Consider the following 12,067-nt stretch of genomic DNA (forward strand, 5'->3'; position numbering starts at 1 on the left):
ATCCGGACCCTATTTTAGACAAGATAAATATTTAAATACGTCAGTTTACAAGTATTATGAATAACCATCTGTTTATGTTGATATATATAAAGTTTATTAAATACTATAAAAGCTTTAACTGTTTTTACAAAAGACCACGCGTCCAGTTTGAATTAAAATAATTTTCATCTATTAAAGAGCGCGTTTCCCCCGTTAAAGCTAACGCCAATAACATAATAAAAGGAAGCAAATGAGGTAAAACCCTTAATGCATTTTAGTATTTCAATCCATACCATCTGCAGTAACAAATGATCCAGCATCACTAGCCATAGACATATTTCTATTATGTACCACTTCCGTTTCCTGAGGAGTTTGTTGTACTCGCTGGCGTTCATCATTTATGTAGGTTCCAAAATCATTCTTCTTTCCATTTGAATATTCAGAGTCCACATTGTGAGAATCCGAATCTTTGGATTTTATAGGCGACTCCCTCTGTTTTTCTTCGTTCATTGTAGGAGAACCGGAACGATTGCCGAGTCCAGGACGAATATAATTTTTCATGTCATTTATATAATTATTCCCACCCTTTATATCCCATTCACTAGTACCAATTTTCGAGCCCATCTTTCTCCATCGCTCAAGTCCATTTTCACGACGGGTTTTACATAATTCTACAATTTTAGGCCAATACTTTTCATGAAAATATTCAAATTTCAGAGAACCTCCAAAATTTGTATCAAGCTGATCCATTGGAACATAACGCTCCAAAGGTTCGTTGAATTTAAGCTTCTCTCGTGTAATCGGATCTATAAAGGGAGATATCAATTTAAAAAAGCCCCAGACAGCCCAGGGAATATTGATAACCAACGCCTTACCAAGACGCTCACAATAGTGAGTCTGAAGAATATTAAGGACTTCTTTTCCTTGGCCAACACTGGGATTAGATCGGTTAGAAGATGCTTTAAAGTTGATAAGTAAAGCCAAAGTTTCCACGCCTGGCGGCATCAACTCAATAGCACATTCAAGCGAAAATACTAAATGACGAATTTGAAGAGGTGAAGTTTTCGTGTTTTGTCTACCAGGGTACAAATACAAGCAAGGACGTCCATCTTTATCAAATCCCAACAATACCTGCTTTCCGGTAGCATTTTCTTCCTGTACCTCATCAGGATCCATATTGTTAACTCCAAACTGACGGCGCCATACAAGAGTATCAAGGATGCGTTTTTTGGTAGTAGCTGCATTCCACTTTGTAGCACGTAAAAATCTTAATATGCATTCTTTAGTAAGAAAGTATTTTTCGATTTCTGACAATCCTTCTTTTTCTTCTGATTTGGGTGAAACAGGAATACTTTTCAAATCTTGGCAAAATATGAATACTTCTTTATACATACTCTTTTGTTCTTCAGTTAAATCTTCGTCCAAGTACTGAGGTTTCAACTGACAATGAGGACTGGGAAATGGAAGAGGGGCATTCCATGCACCATCTGCTTCGACTTCGTTAGGTAGTGTAGATGGCTCGATTGGTTTTTCAGCACCAGCATCATTCAATTCTTTTTTGGACTGTTCTTCTAGGCCTTCAGTATTACCACCGGTACTCACCTTAGGTCCTTCCATGTTTCCAGTTTTATTCACTTCATTAATTGTCGAAGAATCAGGTAAAGGTTCCGGTTCAGCTATATTGTTCGTCATACCTTGACTTTCTGTATTTTGATTGTTATCAATTCTTGCATCCACAGGTTGTGGTACAATAGTTTCATGCGATGAAGTCGAAGATCCCGATTGTTTCACCGGCTCGGCTGCCAGGTTTCTATCGGACGAAGCAGGAGAAGATGCGAAACCAGACGAACTTCGTTCAGGGAAGAAATTAATAGGCATCGCTTCTGTCTCCCTCGGTTCCGAAGCAGGTGCTAAGTATTCATCCTTAGACTTGGTATCTAGTTCAGAAGAAACAGGCTCGTCATTTGTTTTTGCAGAAGTAGGACCCAGTTGCGGCGGCGACTCATCCACGGGCAAGGAGGAATTCTGTTCTTTAGTATCTGAAGTTACTTCAAGTGGCCCGGATGGTAAAGGTGGAGAACTAACCTCACTGATCTGCTGCACTGGACCTCGCTCTGTCGGAGAATTGGAAGCAAGATTACCCGTGTCCAAAGCAGTCGGATGAGGAGACAATGGAGATCTAGGGGAAGAAGGTTGTTGATTGTTTGAGGAAACGGCGTTGTTCCTAAAGAAAGATTGGTTTTTAAACTCAGGAGTACCGTGGGGGGTTGTGCTATCCTGCATTTGAGAGGGAAATGCCTCACTAAAATTGGAACGAGCGGGTTCTAAAGTCAAATTTGGCCGTTGTTCTTTCACACTTCTAGCAGGTCTGATAGGACTACTTTTTTCGCTTTTTTCTTTCTTAGGAGTACAAATACCAAGCACAGAACTGCAGATGCGACTGAGGCCGCTTGTGTTGCCAGTGCGGTTGTTCGGCGTCATTGTATACTTGAGATGAAAAATCACAACAGAAATCAAAAAAAATGAAAGTCTATATTCGAATGGTTGTAATGAACAATAGATTGCAAAGATAATAGGAGAGACCCACGGATTCAATTAGATTGGTCTTATTATACTTAATAACCCACAATCCAAATTTGTAAAACGTAAAAAGGCTTCCCTTTACAAGCTGGCGAAGAAGTGTATTTAGGAATGCTTAACTCGTGGAGCCCGAAGGAAAAAACCGAACGAATGAAACTGTGAGAAAAGACAGGAATTAAGAGACAAGAGAAGCAAGGAACTTAACAGATTGATCATTCGAATTGTCAATTCAAACTTCAATGAAGTCCTTAATCACTTAAAAAAGAGACGACAGTCCCGTCTAAGTAAGGTCTTTTCAGGATTGAATTCGTAGCTAGATTCTAAACTTTGTAAATCTTACTCCCTTCACAGAATTCCTTCCGGTTTGATCTAGCCAGAAAACACAACCGTGTATGGTAGTTGGATAGAGCTTACTAAGTAGCTATTGTGGGTAGTGTTTTAGGAAAAGACGGTAAACTTTAGGCTCCGTACCCGGAGAGTAAGCACGCTGGATGTCGTTCCAACTCCTTAAACAACAATTCCTGACAGCAATAAGAAATGAATATTTGATCATTAAAAAATTTTTCAAGAATGAAAAGGTATAAAAAGATCGTTCGTACATGACTAGATGTGGTGTTTTGAGTAACTCGAAGACGGGCTGCGACAAAGGTTGACCGGTGTCAAAACGTCTAAGTTCTCTTGAATTTGATGGAAAAAGAAGACTTCCTAATTATAGGAAGGTATCTATTCGTAGAATAACGATTTATACTTGTTGCTAAATTGAACAAGATTCTTGTACGCATCCATATCTATGCTTGTACCAAAGTCGACGCAAGTAAGCAGTTGTACAGAACTATCATGCTTTACAGAGACCACAAATTCGTAAAAGTGCATAGTCTCCAAATTATTATCCACCGTAAGGTTCATTTCAAAAGGTTGACCATTGCAATCCACCTGTGCGGCGCGATCACTCACTCGAATGACTTTTCCAACGATCCTGACAGTTCTGCCGGCACATTCGCCAAGCATGTCACTAGTTACACGCGGCGTAGGGCGCTCCATTTTTTTTAAACGTGTGTATTATATATGGTGAAAGGAAAGAATCGACTGAGACTGTAGCAAGAGTAAGGATCGTACAATATTACAAGTACGATGGGGTAACATACATATGTTACTTGGAAATGGAAAGCGATTCTTCAAGTTTTAAGAGAAATACTGACAAGTATATGTCGTCTTCTATGGAAAATTGTTATTTTAGAGCCCATAAGAGACACTGACTTGATTTGGTAAATGTTTGATTGATGGATGGGATGTCATGGTGTAGGAATATATTGGAGGTATATTTGAGTTCTGGTCAATCTGGGTGTATGTACTTGCCAAGAAAAAAACCAATTTTATTAAAAACAATGAAATATAAATTAAGTAAGTTATAATTTTCCACCCTCGTTTTTCTCTAAATCTTCTCGCAAGTCGAGCAACACATTTATATGTTAAGAAACATGTTACCTATCTGGATGAAAAAACAAGCCCAACTTGTACGCAGCCTACCATTCATACCTCGAGGCACTATTTTGCTTATGCTTCTTAAGCCATCTTTTTCTTTACGAAATGGCTCTTTTGTTGGGTTTTGTTCTACATTACCTCCATCTCGTGGAAGCGTGAATGACTTTTCGTATTTAAAGAGGTATACACATCGTTGGTGTAACCGTGTTCGTCGGGAGCCTCATCAAATACGAAATGCAATTACTATATTGAAAAAGAATTCGTTCTCTTCTTTTTCATTTACTAGGGAAAAGACCGATGGATTGAAGAGCACTTCGAATGATTCTATACCAACAGCTGTGAACGTTGACCAATTGCTCCTGGAGCTAGAACGGAAAAAAAAAATTTCTGTACCTATAAAAGATGTACTTCAAAATTCTTTAGATTTTACAAAGAGGGCTCACATTTTCTATGATACAGAGTCTTCCAATACATTGGAAGGGCAAGAAAAAGAGGAGAGCGATTTGATTCAAGACCAAGCGACTCCAGAAATTTCTCATCCATTTGAATATGGAGATTTACTTGTTTTGGCACACACCACTGGACTAGAGATTGGAATTTATGTAGGTACAAATCCTAAGAATCATGCCAACTTAATTACAACCATCACTGAAGATGGTGATATGAGTTTTAATCGTATTCCAAGAGTCTTGCTTCGATTTCCAAAGTTTATTGAGGAGTTTCACCGTTATTGTCGTAAGAAAAAGCTTAATGGCCAATTGCGAATTCCTCCCAATTACCTGGAAATGATCACTAGAAGTCTAAAACGTATTAACAAAGAAATTCAAGAAACATGCTTTAATAATCTTGTAAAGTATAATGAGATTTATCCAACCCTTCGAGCCCGTGAACCTATGCCTTTTCATGTTACCTTCGCTGAACTCTTGAAGATTGTATACAAGGACCAAACTCCTAGTATTTCTGAAAAGATCGCACTTTTGACGTATCTTGCTACACGCAATCGCCATTTCGTAGTTTTGGACCATCTTTTTTCGGAAATCCAAACTGTCTTTCTAAACCCTTTATATGTTGATCCAACCTTTGAAGATGTATTGCATACCATACGTATCAAGTCTCCTGCTTACTTCACATTTCTACGAAAAGCGCGTCAACTCATCCAAAATGAAGGTTCTAAGACGCTCCCCAGCAGTCCTAAAACTATAAGACCCATTCCATTGCGATCCTTCATATGGGATGATTATGAAAAGAAAATAATTAATTTCATTAAGTATCAAACGATTATGTGTAACTTGCAGAAAGTTCCCCATCCGCTGTTGTCTGATATATATAAAGACTTAGGTTTATATGACTATACCAAAGATTTTTCTGCCAATGATTTCCATAAATTATTGTGCGATATTGGGGTTTGGTCTCCATGGACGTTGTCTCGATTATTAGCACCGGAAGCACAAATTGCTTTTCCTCAGTTACATTATAAAACCCGAAAGAAATATGAAGAGGATTACGAACATTTCTCTGACCCTAGTCATTCTGTGTCGAAGGATGTTTTAGAAGACTTACGAACGGATCTCACCCACCTAAACTGTTTTGCAATTGATAGCTCATCTACACTAGAGGTTGATGATGCGATCTCAATTGAGAAAAAAAGAAAAGGATTTTGGTTACATATTCATATAGCAAATCCTTCGAGTATGATTGATCTTAATAGCCCTCTTATGGCTTTCGCAGAGAGAAACTTTCAGACGCTATATTTAACGCACATTGAAAAGAAGTTTATGTTGCCGTTGGGATTAACTAAACAGTTGTGGACGCTAGACGGAAGTGATAGGCAAAGAGCATTAACCTTTAGCGCGAAGTTGTCTAAGAATGGTGAAGTGTTGGATTATAAAGTCCAACCTAGCTGGATATCTCGCGTAAAGCGCTATACTTACTCTCAGGTCTGTGCTGCCCTAAATGAAAAAGAAAATCTAACGGTATATTCCTCTGTGCAGTCGCGAAATCTTGCCAAGGAGCCTGAGATACCAGCCGATGACCGACAGGCTATCTTCAGTATTTTAGAGGAGGTGAAGAAATTCACTCGCCTTAAACAAAAAAACAATTCGTTTATGTTTCAACAGCCGTCTTTGTCCGTGGATTTATTGCCAGAAAAAATTCCAGAGACTATGATTAGCGGAACGAATCCGGTTTACTGGAGCTCTTTCCCCTCCATTTCATTAACTATAAATCATTCTGGGATGAATGTTGCAGAACTTCTGGTTTCGGAATGTATGATTTTGGCTGGTCACATAAGTGCGAAATTTTTCAGTGAACATCGTATTCCAGGTATATACCGTGGTCAGAATATACCTTTCTCCTTTGACAATTCATTTAATGAGCACTTTGATAAACTTTTGCGTGCCCGTGATGAATGGGGTAAGGTTCCCCTGGAACAAATGTACCCAATCTCCCCGTATTTGACTTCTTCTTATATGTCTACCAAAGGTGCTCCACATTTTTCTTTAGGAATTAATTCAGGATATATGCAATCTACATCTCCGCTTCGTCGATACACGGATTTAATTAATCATTATCAAATGCAATGCTTGTTCTTAAAAGACAAGTCCAAGTTGATTACGCAAGAACAGATTGAGAAAAATTTACCTTATTATAGTATCAAAGAAAAACTTATAAAATATACAAGCAGATATACGGAACGCTTTTGGGCTTTGGAATTTTTGGCGCGACTTCCGAAAGATAAGCTACCTTTGTGCCATGGCATAATAAACAATGAAGGACAACCAACCGTTATTTTGGAAGAGTTTGGACTCAAGGCACAGATTACTACTGCTAATCTTGATTTAGACTTGGACAAATGTCATTTGACTAGAAAGGCAGTCCGTATCATGCTTGTTCAGCCTTTTCAAAATCAGCTTTTTGTTTCAATCGTTGAAGAATAGATATGTACATTAAATAACTTTGTTTTGTTTCTATTATATTAATAATATAGGATTTTATTCTTTCTTTTATCTTACTCAATAAATATTCTAATTATCAACAGTTTAGGATGGTTTATTTACTAGCGTAGGATAAGGAGGTCATGCGAAAACATCCATAGTTACTGAGACTACGCTTGTACTTTTGTGTAGTGGCTCTATTTTGTATGAAAAAAGGACATAAAATTGTCCTGAATGAACATTTTTGAACTAATTATTATTCAAATTTTGAGATGAATGGACTGTAAAGTCATATAACAAAAAAAGTGAAAGGAAGAACAATATGAATCAACCAAGGATGCAGCATAGCGAAGGGAAGAATGAAATGGGACAGGAAGGAGAAATAGAGAATGACAATCCAATTTCTTCTTTCTCGCAAAGGCTGCAAAACTTTCGATATCAAATGAAGTCGCATAATCGACCGCGGCAGCAAACGCTACATTCTTTCGTGAATAAAGAGTCGCAGATGGTTGAGGATTTCTCCAAAGTTGGAAGATATACAGAAAAAGAAAAGAAGTCCAAAGAGTCAAGATATACCATCACATCTCGAGTGCAAAAATCATTTAGGGAGCTATACTCCGACAATCCCAGCTCACAGAAAAACCCAAGGAAAGAGAATATTGGCAAGGGAACAAAATCTTCATCAAGTTTTTTTGGACATGTTATCCCAAAGAAAAAGCCGATTACATCTTTTAAACCTTCGACGGGGACTGGTTTGGAACCTGGAATAAGGAAGAAAGTCGATAACACATTACTCGAGCCACGAGTAGCATGTTTATATGCTAAAAGTCGGAAAGCTATTTTTCCCACAATAGTAGGGAATCAGAATTCAGAACGTGGATTTATGGAGAGTGAGTTGCCGCAAAAAGTAGCTCCATATTTATGGACCTACCCATCCCGAATCCAACATAATCAAGTTGTCGATGAGCATGGATATCTTAAATATTATGAACACTCTGATATAGATGTGAAATATTGGCTACACTCAAATACACACTCTCTCAAAGGGATTAAAGAATCCTATGACTTGGAAAAGAGTGGGATGTATTTTGGAATGTTGGAATTTCCTACATCGGAAGTGAGTGAAGAATCTTTTGATTCCTCAGAGCTGTTGGAACCACTAGCTGATGAATTGGAAACTGAAGATGATAAGCTCAATAAGGCAGCTATTCCAAGCATGTTGAATTCCTCTAACATCACCAGATTTTTTAAGAGCCATAAAGGAAGAAGGATTTATCCTCACTTTTTTAAATCTGATGCTACAAGCGCTTCAATCCCTTTACGTCAAATTCATAATGATTTAATAAGCCATGGAGTGCACGTTGACTTTCGAACATTGAACGACTGGTTGAATGAACGAAATATTCCTTATGTATAACTAACTTTATTGCATTAAGTTAACTTGGATTTTGTAAATTAGTTTTTTTTCGTTTAATGATGAATCATGATCAGATAATTTTAGGAACCTCTAATTAATGAAAATATTATCTTTACTATTCACTTTCTAGTTTTGATTTTTAATATTCAAATTCAAATTTTGCCTGGCTTATTTACTGGCATAATGAATTTGTCTGTAATCTTTTACTGAGAAGCATCACCTACACTATACGGTCTTCGTAACACTCCCGATAAGTCAAAAAAAAACCATAATTTACTAATCGAAGACAAGAATAAGGAAAATTTGTTAGTAGATCAATTTTTATATTCTTAGTCCTTGCTAAAAAGAAGAAAATAATTTTTGAGGTGCAATTCCAGTTCCTAAGCTGAAAAGTAACTTTCGTTTAAAAGCACAAAGGCTTGCAGCAATTTGTGTATAATTCACACGACTATCGTTTGGAGTTTCGTATTTATTTTGTATAAATTCAATATAATGTGTGCTTTAATATAAGAATGGCTTGTCGAGTGCTTCTACTGTTCATCTCGTTACTACTATTGTCGGGCTCGTTTTTTAAAATTACGGAAGGATCACCAACATTGGGAGACTTTAAAGACTGTTTATCTACTAATAGAAAGCACGATGTCCCGTCCTTCACCCCTTACGCGCTGGTAAAACATTTCAACCGGCGAAATCGACATTACTATATTCAAGTGATGGGTAATCTTTCTGAGAAAATAACCGTAGTTGGAGGGTCCGGTGAAGATGTCCATGCGGCTACCATTTACTCTGAAACATATGCGTTGGGATCGCTTGTCTCAAGCAAGTCTACAAAACTATGTGACGCAGTTATGGATGCGCATAGCTTTGGAGTACCCATCAAATGTCCCTGGCCTGCCGGAAATGTTTCCTTTATGATTGACATTCCCTTTGGGTCGACTGTTCTTGATTACTCAAAGTATGAACTTACGTCCCTAACGAATAGGCTGATTATTGTAGATGGGACTCCTGAAAGGAACGTGATAGCTTGTGTTACGTTTGATTTGTCGATTGTACTTAGTTATTTCTATCCTGTGATTGCATATACCTCGTTAATTTGTTTTACTTTTGTGTCTTTTTCAATCGTTTTTGCTCTTTTTCTTAACCCATGGACCGGGAGTCTTGACCCTTTCAGAGCGTTGTTCAATTTTAGTATGGACCCTGATGCTCTCCGTCTAACTGCGCTCGGATTTTCCGATTTAATTGGATATATGCAATTTGCCGTATCGACGTCTCAATTGAATGTTGCATTTCCAAAATTTTATATAAATCTGATGGCTGCTGTATCATGGAGTACTGTACTTTTTCGATTTCCCATCTTTTCTCAAAATGCAAACTATCAGTTTGCAGATTATACAGATTTAGCAAACGTAAATAGAGTTGCGTATGAAGAATTCATTCCGAATAAATACGGTATGGCTTCTTTCCTTGATTCCTTAGGAACCAGACAATCTTGTTGGATTCCGTTTTTAATAGTAGGGGCTGTGTATTTCGGCGCGGCATTGTTACTGGCTCTTTTGATTATTCTTTTAAAGTGGCTTATGTCAAAAATGTTTCACGATACAATTGTGGAAACACGCTGGGACACGTGGAGTTTTATTGGTGGGTTTTTTATTCGACTTTATTTTTTAGCATATTTTCCCATCATAACGTACATGTCATATCAATTTGTCGTGGAACCAAGTGGGTATGAAATTATACCGGTTCTGATCTTCATATTTCTAGGTATCTTCTTCCCTGGATGTTTATACTTATTTTTGTCATTTGTTGAGCCGGTATCAAAACTTTTTGAAGATCAGACTTATCTACACCTGTACGGGTCCATTTACAATTCGTATAGAGAGAAGAGGTTGATGTTTTGGGTGTTTCCTATTGTGAGTCAATTCATACGTGGTATAACTGTTGGTGTCCTTGGTGTCTCCGGATCAGCACAAGTCGCAATTTATTTCCTTTTAGAAATAACGAATATACTAGCATATTCGATATTTCGACCACATTATCCACAGACAAATATGAATGTACTAAGCTGTTACTTATCTATTATTCGTTTGATTATAGTAGCCTTAATGATGCCTCTAGTACATCCGCGATCTACGATGAATGGTCAAGATAAGTTGCTGACTTATGCAATCCTTTTCGTACACGGATTTGTTTATGTTATGTTCTTCTTAATATCAACACAGCGATTTTTTGAAATCACTGCACGGCTATTAGGAGCTAATAGTGAACGAAAAGGTGTTCCTTTGGATAGACCTTTTGGATGGGCTCGTGTTTTTGGCATCAATGAGTTGAAACGTCGCCGTCGTAAAAATCCTTATGAAAATAGTTTGGTAGCACACTCTACTATGGATAATACTGATCGTTCGTTCAATGGCAACTCCATTCCTCTGACTCCTATTACCCCAGCATCCAAAGACGAATCCCTCAATCTCACAATTCAAACGAGTGGAATTGGGCTTTTGGGTTCGGAAATGGATCCTCAGAGTATGGGTCAGATGAGTACTTTGAACGTAGAGTCACCTATTTCTCCAGTATCACCGTTTAATGATACAGGAGGGTATTCGTACTATCGACCTCCCAAAGTGAATCGATCTGTCCGACAGAGAGATAGGGATCAATTAAGGACGCTACAATTAGATTTCTTAAATGATAAACCGAGCTTGTTTGCGCATGATACGAATTATGCGGTTCGCGAAGCTGATGTGTATCATCCCCAGGTCGATGTTGATGTTGACTCGTTATCGCAATTGTCGATGCGTATGAATCGCAGTAAACCGGAACTGAGCGATCCTGTTCCAACCGGTAAAGTCACAAAAACGTGGCATGTTATCAAAAACTTTCTACAACGGGCTAGAGATCCACTTGGACAAAAAGAGAAAAACAAGGAAAAAGGATTCGTTGTTGTCAGATCGGCTAGGCGAATGCAACCGCCTCAAAAGCAACCTACCATTTCCGACGAACATGGAAGTGAAGAAAACAAAATGACTTCTTCCACGGAGACTCAAAATTTAAAGCCGTAATGGAGGGCGTCTCTCCATCTATCATGAGACGTTATTATTGATGTATATCTTTGACATGTATTTATTATTTTTTGTTTCTAGACATGTTCATTGTTGTTATAATACTTTGCCGTCGTTTGCCGTTTCCATGTTACCCCGTTCGTTTTTATTTTTATTAATTTTTTTTTTTTTTTTTGATTTGGATATTCCTGAAACCGTATATGAGTATTCACTTTCTTTGCCCTTTCCTTCCTTCTAACTTTCTTTCTTTCCACCTTTTTTGGTTGAATCAATGCCTTTTTAGCAAAAGGTATGTATGAGTTGTCCAACCTTTACAATCGTTTTTAAGATTATTGTATTTAATCCCTATAATTTATTTATTAATTTCTAAAAACTTTTTCCCTTTCATGCAATATAGCTTGCAACTGTCAGAACCCGCGCATACTATTATAATGTATACTTAGTAGACTGAACTTGTAGTAGAAGTTAACGATTGTTTTATTTTAAGCAAATGAAATGAAAACTTGCTAGTTGGTTTTTTTTTAAAAAAAAAAAATAAAATAAAATAAATAAATAACTAATTAAAGTAGAAGAAAACATTTATGCATAGAGGCCTATTGAAGAGATTAAACAATAAAATT

At 37.5% G+C, this 12,067-nt stretch overlaps 5 protein-coding genes across 5 annotated transcripts; 3 read left to right on the forward strand and 2 right to left on the reverse strand.

Annotated features, from left to right (window-relative positions):
- Window positions 1-62: 62 nt before the first annotated feature.
- Window positions 63-3,000, reverse strand: SOCG_01200 (sec14 cytosolic factor family protein). Its single transcript, XM_013164155.1, has one exon. It carries the CDS (start codon window positions 2,458-2,460, stop codon window positions 262-264), a length of 2,199 nt encoding a protein of 732 aa, XP_013019609.1. The 5' UTR covers window positions 2,461-3,000; the 3' UTR covers window positions 63-261.
- Window positions 2,934-3,657, reverse strand: SOCG_01201 (DNA replication factor A subunit Ssb3). The gene has a single exon (XM_013164156.1). It carries the CDS (start codon window positions 3,598-3,600, stop codon window positions 3,283-3,285), a length of 318 nt encoding a protein of 105 aa, XP_013019610.1. The 5' UTR covers window positions 3,601-3,657; the 3' UTR covers window positions 2,934-3,282.
- A 380-nt stretch (window positions 3,658-4,037) lies between these two features.
- SOCG_01202 (3'-5' exonuclease for RNA 3' ss-tail) lies at window positions 4,038-7,130 on the forward strand (the record flags this gene model as incomplete). The annotated part of the gene is made up of 1 exon (XM_013164157.1): window positions 4,038-7,130. One exon carries the CDS (start codon window positions 4,038-4,040, stop codon window positions 6,975-6,977), a length of 2,940 nt encoding a protein of 979 aa, XP_013019611.1. The 3' UTR covers window positions 6,978-7,130.
- On the forward strand, window positions 7,082-8,559 carry SOCG_01203 (uncharacterized protein). Its single transcript, XM_013164158.1, has one exon. The coding sequence runs from the start codon at window positions 7,297-7,299 to the stop codon at window positions 8,389-8,391; it is 1,095 nt and encodes a 364-aa protein (XP_013019612.1). The 5' UTR covers window positions 7,082-7,296; the 3' UTR covers window positions 8,392-8,559.
- Window positions 8,560-8,574: 15 nt separating this feature from the next.
- Window positions 8,575-11,889, forward strand: SOCG_01204 (Trp-like ion channel). Its single transcript, XM_013164159.1, has one exon. The coding sequence runs from the start codon at window positions 8,904-8,906 to the stop codon at window positions 11,445-11,447; it is 2,544 nt and encodes an 847-aa protein (XP_013019613.1). The 5' UTR covers window positions 8,575-8,903; the 3' UTR covers window positions 11,448-11,889.
- The last annotated feature ends 178 nt before the right edge of the window (window positions 11,890-12,067 follow it).

The sequence above is a fragment of the Schizosaccharomyces octosporus genome (genome assembly GCF_000150505.1).
Source record: "Schizosaccharomyces octosporus yFS286 unplaced genomic scaffold supercont6.3, whole genome shotgun sequence".
Classification (NCBI taxonomy): Eukaryota; Fungi; Ascomycota; class Schizosaccharomycetes; order Schizosaccharomycetales; family Schizosaccharomycetaceae; genus Schizosaccharomyces; species Schizosaccharomyces octosporus.